Here is an 18,051-nt window from a genome sequence, read left to right on the forward strand (position 1 = left end):
GATACAGCTCCATCAACCCGGATTTTGTCAATTCCTTCAGGGGGAGGGATCCACCTTGTCCTTGTAGGAACTACCGTCGGTGCCACAGCAGGCGCCTTCTTCGGTTTGCACTCATCCAGCTCCCGAACAAACTTCAAGATGAAGTGGTAAGTTGATAGAGGACTCTGGAAAATATTTTCATGTAGTGCCTGTCGCCGTGCAAACCAGAGTGCCCACAAAGTGGTGACTACCAAGATGAACTCTTCCGGAGATAGCATGTCCTGGATCGCAAACAACCAACGTGAGTGGGCCTGGAAGCACATGGGCCAAAAATTCTCTCTCAACAACGGCCCTCTTCGGCCTGTTGGGCCGCTGGGCAGCGTCGTTGCTGGTGGAGTGGCTGCCCAGTGGGTCCTGCATGTCGGGGTCGCTAACATCCCCCTCTCCTTGAGACGAGGCTTGCCCCCAAGCCTCAGAATGTGGGAATCTAGCCTTGATGCTGTCCTTGTCCTCCCAAGTGGTGCCGAGGGTGGCTGAGTTTCACCATCGGATCTTCACTTGCTCGCGCATGGCGTTGTTCTTCCGGCGCCAGCGAGTTTGTAGGATCTCCACTGGCACAGCAAGATCGTCAGCGCAGTGTGGTAATCAATTTTCGACAACCATACCTGGAAGGAGGGCCCGACGTAGGAGCGATACGTGAAACACTGGATGGACAGTGGCTTGAGGTGGCAGTTGAAGCTTATACGCTATGTCGTTGATATTTGTTGATGATGGTGAACGACCCGTAGTACTTGTAGCTCAGCTTGTGGTTAGCTCTCGGGGCGACTGAAGATTGAATATAGGGTTGCAGCCTGAGAAACACACTCTCCCCCACTGTGAAGGTTTGGAAGGATCGTTTCTTGTCAGCTTGATGCTTCACGATCTGTTGTGCTCTGTTCAGGTGCTGCTGCAGCAGGGCTTGAACTATTTCCTTCTCGTCCAGCCACGCTTGGAGCGCTGGAACAGAACAAGTGCTGTTGGCTGAAATCCCCCAGTGCCGAGGTTCATAGCCAAACATGGCTCTGAAGGGGGTCATTCCAATGGCTGAATGATGAGCGTTGTTGTACCAAAACTGAGCTAGAGGTGTCCAGAAACTCCAACTCCTGGGACAAGCTTGAGTGAAACAGCGGAGAAAAGTCTCGACGCACTGATTGACGCGCTTAGTTTGTCCGTCCGTCTTCGGATGGTTTGCTGTGCTGAGTCTGAGTTGAGTGCCGGCTGCGCGAAACAATTCCTGCCAAAAATGACTTGTGAACACCGGGTCCCTGTCAGAAACTATCGCTCCGGGCAACCCGTGAATCTTGTAAATCTGATTCATGTAAAGCTTGGCCACTGATGCTACTGTGTATGGGTGGGCCAACGGCAAAAAATATGCAAATTTCGTGCGCTTGTCTACTATCACCAGTAAGCAGTTGAACCTGCTGGATTGTGGTAACCCATCCACGAAATCCATGGAGATGAGGTCCCAAGGTTGTGCTGGAATAGGAAGGGGTAGCAGCAAATCTGGAGATGCTGCGCGATCAGGCTTGGCCTGCTGGCAGGTCTGACAGCAACGAACGTATTGGAGTACTTGTGCCTTCATTTTTGGCCACGCGAACAGCCGCCTGATGCGACGGTAGGTTACCGGGAACCCTGAATGACCTCCCAGAGGGCTGTCGTGGAAGGCAGATATAATTTTTTGTTGGATTTGTGTACTCTCTCCCAGCCAGATTCTGCCTCGGAATCGAAGAACTCCTTGTTGAAGAGAGAAGCGACCTTTGGGATCATCGCGTACTGACAGTTGTTCCAGCAGCCGTGACTCATGGTTGTTGGTGTTATAGCCGTTGATCACATCCTCGAGCCAAGCTGGTTGGCAAGAGGACACTGTAAAGAGAGTATCCTGTGTGTTGGATCTGGACAGAGCGTCAGCGCTTGTGTTTTCCACTCCTTTCTTGTAACGAATGCGATATCTTAGTCCCAAGAGCTTGGTGAAAGCCTTCTGTTGCCATGAAGTGGTCAGCCGTTGTTCTTCAAAATGAGTCAAACTTTTCTGATCCATGAGGATATCAAACTCAGCATGTTGCAGGTAAGGGCGCCACTGATCTACTGCGACAACAATTGCCAAGTACTCCTTCTCATACGTGGACAATCCTTGGTAGCGTGGGCTGAGTGCTTTGCTCATAAAGGCTATCGGATGCCCTTGTTGCTGCAGGATGGCCTCTATGCCACGATCACTAGCATCAGTTTTGATGATGAAACGTTGTTGAAAGTCGGGCAGCGCTAGAACAGGCGCTGAGATCAACTGCTGTTTGAGGACCTGAAAAGTTGTCTCAGTTGTGTCTGTCCAGACGAACGGAACCCCTTTCTTGAGCAGATTGAACAATGGTCTTGCAATGACTCCAAAATTCCTCACAAACCGCCGATAATACCCGGCAAGGCCCAAGAAGCTACACACCTCTTTCGTGCAGGTAGGTGCTGTCCAATTTGCCACTGCCGTGATCTTGGTCGGGTCAGTTGAAACCCCCTGTGAACTGATGACATGCCCGAGGTATGAAATTTGTTGTTGTCCAAAAACACATTTGCTCATCTTAGCTTTCCAACTGTCCTTCCGCAGAAGCCCCAAAACCTGACGCAAATGAATCACATGATCTTCGAGAGACATACTGAAGACTAAGATGTCGTCGAAGAAGGATACAACGCAGACACGGTTGACAGGTTTCAGTGTAGTGGTGACTGCCCCGATGAAAGTTGCTGGAGCACCCGCAAGGCCGAACAAAACCACTTTGAATTCGAAGTGACCTTGATGTGTTTGGAAAGCTGTCTTGTACTCTTCCCCTGGAGCCAACCAAATTGGGTGATAGCCTGCTCGCACTACTAGAAAACCTATTATTGACGACGATGACGAAAAACTTTCGGTCGTTAAAATCTGAGCAAGCCTCCCCCTGTGAAAATCACACCACCGAATTACCTTTAACTACCACTAGTAAGTATGCACGTGCAACGCACATCTAAAGTAATACACATTTTGTCAAACATCATAAATCGTAACTAAATATATGATAAATTCGTTTAAAATTTCAAATTTCACATGAAATGGATAGCATCTAATTCCTTACTCATACAAATAATCGGAATTACCAATCTTCATGAATCAACATGCATCTGGAATCCATATCACACATCCTCTATATATTTTTGATTTCCAGCGCATGAATAAAGTCAACCTTGTTGCCCCACTTTACTGTTACGGGGAATTGGAAGTTTGAAATCATTTCCGAAGCACAGAATTGTAGTGAAACCTTGTTGACCCTTCTCACTGGAGCATACCTAGTAGGAAGACAAGTTGTTTTGCAATGGCAAAATAAAGACAACAAATCAAGACTTCATTGAGTAACAAATCAAGACTTCATTAAACAAGAAACAATGTTAAGTCTGTATACATCCTCTCACACTCGATAACCTCTTGTTAAATCTATATTTTAATATCATATTATCCTTCCAGTCAAACAATTTCATAACCATGATGCGCATGATGATTCTGAAAATGGACTGGCTCAACCACAACAAAAAATAAAGGATTCATACAAAATGGAAGTGTTATAAAAATGTATAGTTAGGATATAAAAAATGAAATCGATATGAAAAATATTCATAGTCTAACACTTTAGGTGAGTTGCATCTAAAAATGCATTTCGTTAAAAGGGGGGAACTATTCGATTCAAGGGCGACCAAAACGAAACAAAGGTACAACCAGCAGATTTGCATGCAGTCATCTTTAAACTTCACTGTCCTTAACATATTCTTGTCCTTCCCAAAGAATCTAAATCAGTACATGACTCTTCCTAACATGTTAAGTAGCATTTGCTGCATAAAAAAGAGCAAGAATATTCTGATTTCATGTCAACAATGCGGCAATGCATTTTCTTTATCTACAACGCCATATTTGCAGTCAGGTATTCAGACATAGAATGCAAAGCTCCGATGCAAGTTACCATGAAATCTTCAGAATTGGATGCAAAACTCGTACTAAGCATGAACTAATAGGGAGGGCAATAGAGCAAGTACCATCAACTTATATCTTGACAGTTCTCCAACATCAACTTGTTTCTTTGCCTGTCCAAGCTCTATCCCGCTCGCCCTGCTCGCAAAGTTCAGAGAGCAGAGAGTTTCGCTTAGGTCATTCTCGTTTGGGCTAACTTGAATAAACATCAAAGTTTAGGAGTCTCCACCTGCAGTGCTTTACACACATTATCACCAAAACTAAAGAATAGCTTCAAACCATACCGGCACAAGGAGAAGAAAATTGCATACTTAGTGAGTCTTGCAGGAAGTGTGTTAACTTTGAATTCCTGCCAGTTTGAGACATAAATAAGTTAGTGAGATCATATATATAATCAGCAGTGCAAATTACAACCAACGTTTGAAAGTTGCAAACCTGAAGGGTATGTGCTGGCTCATAGTTGCAAGAGGGGTGAATAGCTCCCATGCGACGTCGTTGGTGTGAACTGTCTCTCATGCGACGTTGTTGGCTGTAATAGCTTGCATGCGACATCTTCGTTGGAAAAAATAGCTCCCATGCGACACACCATTTACGCGGCTAGTTGGCTGTCCGTTAGGCTGAGATTTGGTTAGGACACTGGGGGTTATGTGCTCTGACTGGTGGGGTCCACCTATGGCCACGTAGTCAAGAGTCAACCGTCCACGACTCGACCAGTGACTGTGTGACCGTGCTCGACTCGCCCGTGCTGGACTGGGCGAGCAGCGCCACCGTAAGCATCTTCTCCGGCAGTGGTTTCTTCTCCGGGGTGGTGGAGCGCATTTCTCGGCAGCGGCAGAGCTATTGCGAGGTGATCCCGAAACCCTAGTCCCACTCCCCAGAATTTTGAGGGATCTGTGGACTCATGCTGCCCTCTGTTTCTTGGCAATTTAGAATCGGGCTCCATTGGATCCGGTGGTTGTTTCTTCTCCGCGGCCCGGTGGTGGAGCGCCTATCCCTGCAGCGGCTATTGCGAGTGAGTATTTTCCAAACACTACTCTCATTCCACTGAATTTTGAATAAATCTGTGGCCTCATGCTGCCCCTATTGCTTGATTCGATAGGAGATGGAGCGAGGGCTAGATGAGATGGAGCGAGGAGACGGGCTGCCCCGAGGAGATAGTGCTTCAAATCGGTAATGCCACCCTCTTTTCTTGGCGATTTAGAATCGAACTCGATTTGGTAGTGACTGCCGCCGCTGCCTGCCATTGACAAAACAGGGGAGGTTCAGGTTCTGCCACCACATTCGCAATTATAGTGGAATTTTTTCCCTATAAAGCCAAGCTCAGTGATGGCAGTGTCCAAGACATTGATAGAGATACCACCGTGAGGTTGGATGTCGATTTTGCAGATGTTGATCCCCAGGAATTGGAGATCATGAAGGAGAAGGCCGTGGGCAATTTGGTGGAGAGAATTGGGGAGAGTATTGTTTGGGGTCCAGAACAAGAGGTATCTCTGCAACGTTTCGATAACTATAATGGTGAATATGTGAGAATTGAAGATGGAGAATCCATGGTTGCTGAAATTGATCAGCAAGGAGGATGGGCAAGCAAACAAGTAACATTTTATGCAGAGCTAATTGATCTGCAAACTCATTCCAGAGTTGGTTATGTGCCATCAAAGATGGCTGCACAGATGGAAGATGATGAGTGGGTTTCACAAAAGAAGATGTTGGCATTGTTGACTGAACCGACTATAGTAGCTGAAGATACTGGGATTGATGCAGATGGAGAGGAGGGAACCCATGGTGCTAGGAAGATTGTTGTTGACTGGAATGTAGTAGAGTTGAATGAAAAAACAGATTTGGTCATTACACCAATATCTGACATTGATATGGCCGAAATGTTTGGCATTCAAGTTGATGACAAAGATAAGGAGAAGGATGACAGTTCTTTGCCAGCTGAAGGTAACACAGGCCCTAGAAATGCAAATGAGGATGAAGAACACCTGATGAGAGAGGCTGCAGATGATGTGGATGATGCAGATGATAATGAGCTGGTTTGTTTGTATGACAAAGAGAACCCAGTTATTGAGGTGGGAAAGTTGTGGCCAAGCATGAAGGAGTTTAGGATGTCTTTCAGGACCTATGCAGTGAAAAAAGAGTTTGATGCCAAGACTATGTGGACTGATCTAAAGAAATTTTATGCTCGGTGCAAAGGTTATGATGGTGGTGGCAATCCTTGCAAATGGTACTTGTCTGCCAGACTACAACCTGATGGAAGTACAGTAAGGGTAAATCAAATACCACACCAGCATACATGTATGACCACTTCACAGAGAGTTTCAAAGATGACATCACAGCTTTGGGTTACAGAGAAGATTACTCCTATTTTAGCCAAGACTCCAAACACTACTGCAAAGAGGCTTAAAGTTGACTTGGAGAAGTTGTACCCCATCCAGCTGCAATATACCACAGTGTGGAAAGCAAAACAAAGGGCCATGAAATCATTGTATGGTGACTGGGCAAATACATTTAGGATGTTGTATAGTTTTAAAGCATAGGTGGAGAAGAGGTCACCTGGGAGTGTGGTGGAGATAGATACAGAGGTAACAGAGGATGGCAAGATTTTATTCAGCAAGTTTTTTATGTGTTTGAAGCCTTGCATAGATGGATTCAAAGCAGGTTGTCGTCCATATTTGAGCATAGACTCATCTTTTTTGAATGGAAAGTGGAATGGTCAGTTGGCTACATGCAATGCTCTAGATGGACACAACTGGATGTTCCCAATTGCAATAGGAATGTTTCAATCAGAGATAGAGGCATCATGGATATGGTTCATGCATGATGCAACTGAAAAGATGCATAGGGCCAGTTTCTCCTTTGGCCATCCACACAGATGCATGTAAAGGGTTGGAAAATGCACTAAAAAATGTTTTCCCCCATGCTGAGCAGAGGGAGTGCTTTGGACATATGTGGATGAATCTGATAAAAAAATTCAGAGGAGATGAATTTGGGCGCATGTGGCCAGCAGCAAGATCCTACACCAGACAGACACATTCCTATCACCTTGGTAAGATATTGGCATCATGTAGTGATAATGAATTTGCTTCATGGTTGAACACCCACCATTCTTTGTTGTCGTATAGATCAGGTTTTAATACTGCCATAAAATGTGATCATATCAATAACAACTTGGCAGAAAGTTTTAACAACAAAGTGAAGCATTTGAAAGACTTGCCTGTGCATGACATGGTGGACCAAATAAGGATCATGATCATGCGTTTGTGGGAGTTGAGAGGAAAAATTGCTAATATTTTGGAAGGGGACAAGCTTCCGGCAGTGGTACAACAGGTGGTCAACAAGAGTAGAAATCTTTCACATCTATCTGTTGAGAAATCTTCCTTGTGGGGTGCTGAAGTTAGAGATACAAAGAGTGGCAAGAGGCATGTGGTAAATACTGAGTTGCATGAGTGCACTTGCCAAGAGTGGCAACACACTGGAAAACCATGTGAGCATTCCATACTTTTTTTGGCATCTAAACCCAGGTTAAATATGCACCCATATTTGCATGAGTATTATTCAGTACAAAAATTCAAAGCTGCATATGCAAGTCCAATTCCTGCACTGACTGACCAATCTCAGTGGCCTGAGGTGGAAATAGAATTTACCTTGTGTCCCCCTATCACTAGAAGAAAGGCTGGGAGGCCTAAATAGAGCAGATTCAAAGCTTGGTTTGAGAAAGGTGGTTGTAGTAAGAAGGGGAAAAGGAAAAGGAAAAGAATGATAAGCCCAAAAGGGCTCAAAAAGGTAACAAAAATAGGTGCAAGTTGTGTGAGGTACTTGGGCACAGAATTGGTTCATCCAAGTGCATCTACACTCCTCAGAGGCCAAAGTATGTTTATGTTACTGTTTTTGCAAGTTTTTGATTTTGCTACTTGTTCTAGTATCTAACCAAGTCAAATGCTTTATTTTTTAGGAGGAAGCATGCAGAAAAAGCCCCACCGCTTGTTGTTGAACAATGCTGGCCAGTGAAAAAAGCAAGACTCAGTGGCTATAGAAGGAAGAGCACTAAGCAGATAATGTTTGGTGACAAAGATATGGAGCTAACTGAAACTGTTACTGCTGAACATGAGCTAAGTGTTTGTGTTTTGGACGATGTGATGCATACTGAATCTGTTTTGCAGACGCTAGGGCAATCTGAAACTGTTGCAGATGAAGCAACTGTTGTGCTGCCATTCGAATCTGCTTTGACAACTATGTTGCCATGTTTGGAGGTTGTGCTGCCAAGTGTTGAGTTGCAAACTGAAGTAGTTGAACAATGTGTGCCATCTACTCAATCTGCAGAAGTGCAAACTGAAGAAGTGAGACATGGTCAGGTGCAAAAGTTGAGGGGGCCTAGTGGAGTTTGCAAGGGGCCAAAAAGCAAGAGCATCAGCATCAACAAACTATGCGCCGTGGAACCAAACGGTGGAAAAAAGCAGAAGAAATCGAGTGGTAGAAAGAAGCAAAAGAAATAGAGTCGAAATCATTCAAATTTGATGTGAAAACTTAAGTTTGTTGTCATTTGATGTGAAAACTTATGTTCTTTCATGTGATAACTTATGTGCTATGATGTTGATTTGACTTGAAATAAAATTCAAATTTGAACCGATATTCAAATTTGAACCTATCTCCAATATTTTTTGAGTTCATTTGTTTGTTCTGTGATGTTGCATCGTTTTATGTACTACTATGCACTTTAGTTCATAAATCCAACCCTTTTTGTGAATTCCAACTCATAGTCACAGACAATGTTGTCCAAACAGGCTCCAAAGTAAGGGAAAACGGCCCCATTTCTAAGCAAGTTTTTTTCGACCTTCTCAAAATCACCCAAAAAAGATTTTCTTAGCTTATATTATACCTATATAGGATCAATACGAAGTCTCACCTTTTTTTGAATAAGTATTCATATTATTTAATTTATTTTTGAAAAAACACCCTTTAATACAAAGTTAGCTATAAAACAAGTTTAAAAATTTTAAATGCAAAAATAACTTCAGATCCTCCTTAGTCACTCTAAAATGAAGCTAAGGTGATGTTTTTGATTTTTTTGCATTTTCAAAACCTCAAACCCTCTTCTCACTCCTGTGAACTCCATGCAACCTCAGTCGAGATAGTCCAATTTGTGAAGGTTTTTTGAACCAAAGATCATTAGATCAAGTTTATCATTTTATATCATAACTATGTAACATAAAAAGGCTATATGCGCAGGTTTTTCATTTTTTAGATTTTTTTTAATTAGTTATACACATTTGAATGTTCGGTCAAACCTTTCAAAACCCCGTTGACTGCCTCCAAACCCCATGTAACCCTAGCGCCAAACGTCCATCGTCGATCTAACCCTAACGCCAAACTGCGGCCGTCGGATAGGCCTTCTAGAAGGATTCCATGGGGGCGATCCGTGGGCTCCAATCTGATTGGCCACCGTTTTTTCTCTCTGACGAACAGATAACGTTGAGCGGGGATCATCTAAGTGACCGTTGGGTCGAGCAGATCGGGCCCGGCAGAGCCTGGCGTGCGTGCGCACGGCCGTCGAGAGGGGGATGGGCTGCATGCGAGAGGGTCAATGACATGTGGGCCATCCCTGTCCCATGCATGCCATGCAACGTCGCAGCCTAGCTATTCTTTGCTCGTGAACACCTAGCCCGCCATTGCATGCACGCATCGACGCAGTAAAGCACGGCAGGGGTGCAGCGTATAGGTACGTCGCATCTAAGCTATTTTAACAAATGCATGTTTGAACGAGACGGACGCGTCGGTGGTGCAGATGTGGCGCAGCTCCTTTTTCAGTGTCACGCGCGGATGAACGGGCCTGTTTCCCACGTGGCGTCACTGCCGATGCAAGTGCACGAAACGATGCAACTCGCATGTGCTGCCCGTGCCTCTTTGGATGCTCTGGCCGCCGTTTTTTGAATTAATGCCCGCAATTACTTATGCCAGTGCGAACGGAGAAGAGAAAACGATCCAGAAGGCACCGTTTACACATTGACCACAGCTGCAACGCGGCTATAAAAGGGCACCATTTCCTCATCCTCTCACACTCATCTCTCAAGCCTCCTCCCCTTCTTCTTTTCGAGCCAAATCCACCACTCGAGCCACCATGCAGTTCAACGACCCTACCTACCGTTGCCCTCGCACCGTGCCGGAGAGGCAGTACCCGGCCGGAGTCGTCGTTGAGAATAGCCTGAGGGTGTGGGCCATCTCTAGGTGGAGGGGCCCTAGAGAGTTGGCTCGCTTCTTCCTCCAAGCCGGCTACCGCCACCTCCCTCCGGGCACTCCGCCCATGTTCCACCTTCACGAGCAGTACGATGGCAACGCCAACGGCCTCGTCATCGGCCTCCACGTCACCTTCACCAACCCCTACGACGCTCACCACCTCCTCGTCCAGGTGTTTTGGTGTGGATGCGAGTTTATCGCGTTCACGACCTACAACATCTTCACCAACTTCCACCACATCTTCCCTCACCCCAACGGCATGCACAGCCTCCCCTACCAGATGCCGGAGAACGACGAGTGAGGGGCACAAGGAGGAGGGGCCAAGGAGTGGCAAGGAGGAGGGGCCAAGGAGTTGTTCAAGTGCGAGTCTTCTATCTATCTAGTTTGTGTTTGTGTTGGTTCGGGTGTGTGTGTGCCCGTGTCTTCTATATATCTAGTTTTAATTATTTTACTTTCATGTTTTATGAACTATATGTAGTGGGGGATGCCCCTCTATATGTTCTATCTATCTATGCTACTAGGGTACCCGATGCCCCTCTATCTATCTATATGTTTTTTCGGTCCTAAAGTTTCTCCATTGCATTTTATTTATGTGGCCATGTGTACTAAAAAATGCACTAAAACATGATCCAATCATAGAAGTTGTTGTTAGCACGTGTCTAGTTAATTATCTTCCTTTTATGTTTTATGCACTATATGCAATAAAAATGGCGCTTCGTTGAAATAAACTAGAACCAAACAAATGCAACTTTTTTGGTTCACAAAGACTACAAGTTAGACTGCTAACTAGAACCAACCTTTTGTTTTAGCCGAAACAACATGGGACCCTACAATCGGACACGATAGCTTATGCATAAAAATAGCTCAAATAATTATCAGATGAGTTATCTAAAAAAAGGTGAAGGCAGGAAACTTAAAATTTGTAAAATAACCTAAAGCCGAAAAGATATATTGATGTCAATGACCGTGTGCACTTTTTTTTGCACTAGCTACACTTCTTTTATCAACGGGCCTGGGTATGTTCTATTCGGCCCGGGCCCTGCGTAACTTCTATATGGGCCTGGCCTTTTCGGGCAACTGTGGGACGATTTTTTTTCTTTTTCTCCCTCTACCACTGAAACTGAAACTGATGACTAACTGAAGAACTGAAAAAACAAAACAGAGTGAAGAAGACATGCCGAATTCGTACAGCGCAACACTTTTATTCAAATGTACATATTATTACGATTACAAATGATGCCCAATCTATTCACTTACGACTAATTGTCATCACATAAACAAATGCGAGACCAATTACACAAACATAAAAAAGTGCGGCCATCAGCCCCATCAAATTGCCCTGCTTCTGCAATTCGATGAGTTTCTTCATCTGCTTGTTCAGCTTCTTCAGCTTCTTCAGCTCTGCCGTCACTCCTGCATCCCCCACAGTAGCACCAATGGAAGGGCGGGCGCCCCCGATGGAATTGCCAGATCCAGGGGCCCCGGATCCAGATGCGCCCGATCCAAACTTGCCCAACTTCTCCGCCTCCAACGGTAAATCGAGCTCCCCTGATGCACCCTCCAGTTGAATCCGCTCTATGTACTCATCTAGCCACTCAAAATGGGTGCATTGCTTCAATTTCTGAAATAGGAAAGATGAACCCTAAATCCCAAATCCGATGGGGAAAAATGGGCAAATATGAAATTGGGAGACAAAAACCAAAATTGGCATATTGAGAAGTAAAATCTCACCTTTCTCTGCTCTGGTTTGCTCTCGCATTTCACGAATTCCTGCCCAAGGTTGCCATTCTTGTCGGTCGTTGTGACTAGCCGCTTCAGGGGTGCGATACGTGGGCATGTAGGGCATCTTGTCATGGGCACTGCGCCATAGCGCGGCCATGAGCGGCGGGAGGCTGAAGCGGAGCTCGACATTGCTAGGTCGCGGCCCGAAACGGCGTTGCTGCGCGTCGTCGCCGGAGAAAAAGAACAACAACGGTCGGGGAGGGGGAGGGGGGAGGATGGGCTCGGGTGCTGCACGGCTCGGGGCACGGATCGGTGTCCTCTTGTACCAATGCTGACCTGGATAAGTTAGTGGGTCCCACGCTGTGGGTCCCGCTCACCTGACCAATGCTGAGTTGGATAAGTTAGTGGGTCCCATGCTGTGGGTCCCGCTCACCTGATTCGAGTTTTAAACATGTGTCTTTGGATTAGGCAGCAGCGTCGCATGGGAGCTATTTTTTCCAACGAAGATGTCGCATGAGAGCGATTACAACCAACTACATCGCATGAGAGACAATTCACACCAACGACGTCGCATGGGAGCTATTCACCCGTTGCAAGAGCGGATATGGCTCTCCATTCATCAAGTTTTCTCCTTTGACTATCACATTCACACAATATAATGTATGGAAAATTAATGAGGACGGGATTTTATGGTCTGCAACTTAGTGCGAGTGAATAAAAATCTGGTGAACAACCAGTGTGACCGGCTGTTGTGCTCGTTAGCGTTTGTAGAACCAACAACTTTGGCTTTGCTTCCAGTTTGCAGGATGCCCCAGGCCTCATCCATATTAGTGCATCGTGCTTCAAGCAATCCCGGCACATGATGAACTCCCTCTGCAACTTGTCTTACTCCAGCCTGTATACCGAGAGCAGACATGAGAAGCATGTATTCAGAGAACAGATATGAGAAGTGTGTACTGGAAATTCAGAGAAGCGTACCTCACGGGGAAAGATGTCTCTTGATGGCTAGGGCCTCAATGCACTGCGTGTGGCGACAGCGACGGCGGGCGGCAACGACGACCCGCGCTCCAGGAGAGGCCAGCGGATGTAGGGGTGTGGGCGAGCACGTCCATGGGGCAGCAGCCGAGCGGTGGGCGGCGACGACCCACGCTCCAGGAGATGCCGGCAGTGACCGCATCCTTGAGCGGCAATCGAGTGGAGGAGCGGCGGACGGCGACGACGACCGCGTCCGTGGGGCAGTGGCGGCGATCCAATGGAGAGGCAAGCGTTGGAGACAGGCGGCGTTCATCCCGTGGAAAGCGAGCGTGGGCATTGGAGTTGGGGGGCCGTGGAGGTGCTATTAGAATCGGCCAAGGGGGCTACGGGTGAGATATGAGATGCCGCGGCGGCGGCGCTATATGCGGAGAGGATTGTGGATAGAGCGTGATGCACGGACGGAAAACACGAAGCGGGAGCGGGACAGGCTTTGACGAAGGACGCGGACGTACCTGCGGGATGGCAGAGTTTTCGTCCGCGCGGAAAAACTGCTAAACGCACTTTGAACGTGTGTTGATGTAATCTTGGCTGTTAGATCTAATTAAGTGATCTGATCGGAAGGCTCTAATTTCTCCGTGTTGTTTTGTGTAGTTTAGGCTGTGTGCACATAGGGATAAATATGTTTCCTTGTTTAATAGTAGTAGATAGTAGTAGAGACTAATTTGTGCGTCGCTAGCCAAACCATAAGGCTGGTCACAATGGGCAAGAACATAAGCTAGTAACTTACACACTTTCCTAGACTATGTTACTACCTCCATAGTGGGTAGGAACATCTATGTAGTGTCATGCAACGATGTATTTATTAGGTTATAGACTCATTGTTTCTTGGAGTGTGTGATGTTCCGGTAACTTAGCTAGTTACCACAAACACCTTTCTCTTCATTAAATATGTGCCACATAAGCAAAGTTGTATTGGAGTGTGTGATGTTACTCCTAAGTTCCTCCCCCATTGTGACGAGCCTAAGTGTGTGGTTGTTTTTTGTTCCGATCTCCTCTGGTGTCTATTTTAATTAACAAAAAAAATTGGCGCAAACTGTTAGGATTGCCCATAGGATAACCCTACCCAACGTAAAAATAGATCTGTTATGATCTTATCTCTACAATTCCTTTCCTCGAGCCATCTGCCCTGTTTTCCCCTTGTCCCGAATACCGATCCTGATCTATCTTCGTTCTGCGCAGGTGGTGGCGACTGGAGTCACGATGTCCGCCGCCAAACACTGCCACGAGCGGGCCTGCAGCAGGCAAGCGACGTCGCCCGTCGAGACGGGACTGGTTGTGGGAGAAGCTGCTGACGAGAGACGCGCCGTCAGCTGCCCACCGTGGCAGGACATACAGCAGGCCAGCGACGTCGTCGTCTGCCGGGAGCCCGCGACTTGTCTCCGGAGGAGCTACGCGGTTCGTTGGGGGATCGATCTGGCGAAGGAGAAGCTCGGGCCGCGTGGTTGCCGGAGCCATGGCGGGACGCATCATTATCTACAACCTCGTGGATTCACCCGAGTGAAAAGTGGGATCCTTTTCCAGGAGCCGAAGCTGCTGCGACGCCTGCTGTCTGCCGGCACCGGTGGTGCCATCTTCGTCAGACTTGGAGGATTTAGACCACCATCTTTGGATGCATTCGCGGCAGCACGGCCGCATTTCGTACAGAGTCTGCGAGGCTGTTTGGTTACTGCCCAAGTCCGCCCAGCCAAATCGCGGGCGCTGTGGGCGCGCCAAAATATCGGCGAGCAAATCGGCCGCCCGCGTCTCCCAACGATTTGGCGTAGAAACAGAGGGGGAAAGCTACAGCGGGCTTGGCGTGCCAAAATTTGGGTGCTCATCCAAACGAGATGTGAAGCCCTGGTCAACGCCAATATTTTGGCTGGGCAGACACGGGCTACGATCCAAACAACCCCTGCAAGGCCTTGGAGGAGGCTCAAATGCGTGGATGCTTGTGGCTGGGCGCACAATCCATGGCCAATTCTGAATTACACACGTGAGTTTTGCCTTTTTTGTTCTTGTTGGCCAATTGAAAATAGTCACAATCTCAGATTTCCATTTTATATTAGAGCTTGTACCTGTGTTGTTAAACCTGCAGGCTCATCAGCCAAGCCATCCTTTTGGGTTTTGGTAGACATAACGGAGTATATTCAGCCACACTGCCCGTAGCCAAAACAAGTACTCGAAGAAACAGTCAATGCTGTGGTGCAAGAAGTGTGAGAACTTCAGTTTCTTATAGCTGGTAGATCTCCACGTGATAGCTCTGGTGAAATCTAGCATGATCAAGTAAGTTGGTCTCATACATTGTTTCTCTCTGCTCTTATACTTTGTGCCAATTTATTTACACAGACTGACTTCAATAAATTACTCAACGTTTTTGTAGGACTGGTGGTACACAGTAATATAGGAGCATCAAGAGGCATTGTTATGGCCGATGAAGAATGATCCATTCAAACAACAATGGTGTCGCTCAATTGAAGATTAATAAATATAATGTTTTCTAGTCGTCTCGCTTTCCAGTTAGATATGAGCAAGTACGTGGTCATACAAGGAGTGCTTTATAATTCCAGAATTATATGTCAGAATTTTGTTAATTATACGATTTCTATTAATGAAAGCGGCTATGATCTTTTTCAATTCACATTATTTTGTTTTCATATTAATGTGGATGTTAATATTCAAATGTTGGATGGTGCATAATTTGATCGTTGAACGGAAAGTTATACTATATATAAGTGGTTCTGAAGAATATCAAAATGGTGAAGGGAGAGGTCGGCAGGTCGCTAAAACAATAAAGTGGTTGTTACTAATACGTTGGTCATCATTAGAACGGTATTAACAATGACAATTGTGGTCGTTATTTCCTCAGGATCGACGACGACACACCATCCCGTCGTTATAAGAATAACGACCACAAAAGGTATGTGGTCGTTATACTTTTAACGACGGAGCCTACTACGACCAGCATATTGTGGTCGTTATTGACCTTTAACGACCACATATATCATCGTTAAAAACCGTTTTCCTAGTAGTGTCGAAGGTCGAGCTTGGAGAACCAGGCTGCTCCGTGGAGTTCATCCAAAAGTTCTTCGATGACTGGAACTGGAAACTTGGCAACGACAGTGAGGGCATTGAGGTGACGATAGTCAATGCACAGACACCAGGTTCCATCCTTTTTCTTGACCAAAATGACTGGCGATGCAAAGGGGCTCGTGCTTCTCTGAATGATCCCTGATCTGAGCAACTCCTCCACCTGAGTCTCTATCTCTGTCTTATGTTCGGGCTTGTGACGGTATGGCCTGACATTTACTGGTTGTGCTCCTGGTATCAGCGGGATCCTGTGGTCACAAGATCGGCGTGGGGGGAGGCCGGTTGGTTCCTCAAAGACGTCTGGAAATTCATCCACAACTGCCTGAATGCACTCTAGAGTTTGGGTGGGGTTGCTGGGTTCCTGCACCACCACACAGAGGTGAATGATGTGCGACACTGCCCCTTTGCTGCAGAGCCCTTGCAGCTGAATGCTGTTGATGGTCTCGCAAGAAGTAGACGCGGCAGCGTGCCCAACCAGACGAAGAGAGCCTGCTGGCGATGAAATCTCCAGGAAATCCAACAAGCCCAAGAGGCCCAACCCGTGAGTCCATGGCCCAGAGTGGGTTCATTGAAGCCCAGGCGATCACTACGTGAGGGTGAACGCGAGGCAGCTCCAGCCATCCAGAGGATCAAGGACGAAACGGCGGCTACCACTTTTCCCCTTTCCCGAACCCTAGCCACTCTGTTCTTCCATTCGAGAGCTACGCTCCTGTAATCGAATTGTAGCGGCTACTACTTCAGAGAGCTATATAGATCAATCCACTACTCTGCTCCTATCATCTGGTATCAGAGACCAGCCACCACTTCTTCTCGCTTCGCTCTGGCGCATCTCATCGATACAAGGGGTTTGCGGCAAGCTCGAGAGGCCATGGATCCAAGCGTTTCCGCCTTCCTCACCCGCTTCGAGACCAAGATCGAGGCCGCAATCGACGGTCTCACCAAGGCGCAGCAGTCCACGGCGACGAAGATCGACGATCTGCTCTCCTGGCGTCCCGATCTCGAGCGCCGAGTGGCGGATCTGGGCGACGCTGTCACGGCGCTGCAGCAAGCGCAAACGCCACCCCAAGACCGAGTCGACGCGGATCAGGTGCCCCAAGGAGCTGGTGCACCAATCAAACCAGAAGGGCCCGATGGCCACGGCGACTTTCAGATTCTACGGGGGCCATCGGCGGCGTTCCTCCTGATGCTGCTGCCGCTCCCGGCTAACGGCACGAGCTCCCATCCTGTTACACCACCCCTGCCGTCCCCGTTTTCCCACGCCAACCAGATGCTCTCTGGCTTAGGCCAGGCACACCCATCTATCACATTCCCGCAGTTTCCCGGTGAAAATCCCAACATGTGGAAAACTCTATGTGAGCAGTATTTCACCATGTTCGGGATTACTCCTTCTTTCTGGGTTCCTATGGTGGCTCTCAACTTCTTAGGACCAGCAGCAATCTGGCTGCAGTCCATCCAGCGCCGCTTGGGCGAGTTCGACTGGAACTCGTTCACGGTGTTGCTATGTACTCGGTTCGGCCGTGATCGGCACCAAACACCCATACGTCAGTTTTACTCCATTCGTCAAACGACCACAGTAGCAGATTACATTGAGCGATTTGAAGCAATTATTAATCATTTGAATTCATATTCTGAATCCATAAATCCTTACTATTTCCTTACCCGTTTTGTCGAGGGACTGAGGCAAGACATCAGGGCAGTTGTCATGGTGCAGCGGCCGCCCGATCTGGATACGGCGTGTGCGCTTGCACAACTGCAAGAGGAAGTGGCGGAAGGGGCTCGCGGGCACACATCAAGGCCACCGGAACCAGGCCTACGGCCAGCAATACCCTTGCCGCTGCCACCACCTCCGGCGCGCCACACGCCACTTGTGGTCGCCACCGATCGGCGCGGGACGGAAGCCACACGCACTGATTCAACCAAAATCAAGGCGCTAAGGGACTACCGTCAAGCCCGCGGTCTCTGTTTCAAGTGCGGCGAGAAATGGGGACACGATCGTGTGT

At 47.2% G+C, this 18,051-nt stretch overlaps 1 protein-coding gene across 1 annotated transcript; it reads left to right on the forward strand.

The window, feature by feature from the left end:
- Nucleotides 1–14,103: 14,103 nt before the first annotated feature.
- Nucleotides 14,104–15,604, forward strand: LOC119326587. Its single transcript, XM_037600210.1, has 3 exons — nt 14,104–14,957; nt 15,060–15,247; nt 15,345–15,604. Exons 1-2 carry the CDS (start codon nt 14,186–14,188, stop codon nt 15,128–15,130), a joined length of 843 nt encoding a protein of 280 aa, XP_037456107.1. The 5' UTR covers nt 14,104–14,185; the 3' UTR covers nt 15,131–15,247; nt 15,345–15,604.
- Nucleotides 15,605–18,051: the final 2,447 nt, after the last annotated feature.

This window comes from Triticum dicoccoides, chromosome 6B, assembly GCF_002162155.2.
Source record: "Triticum dicoccoides isolate Atlit2015 ecotype Zavitan chromosome 6B, WEW_v2.0, whole genome shotgun sequence".
NCBI classification, from domain to species: Eukaryota; Viridiplantae; Streptophyta; class Magnoliopsida; order Poales; family Poaceae; genus Triticum; species Triticum dicoccoides.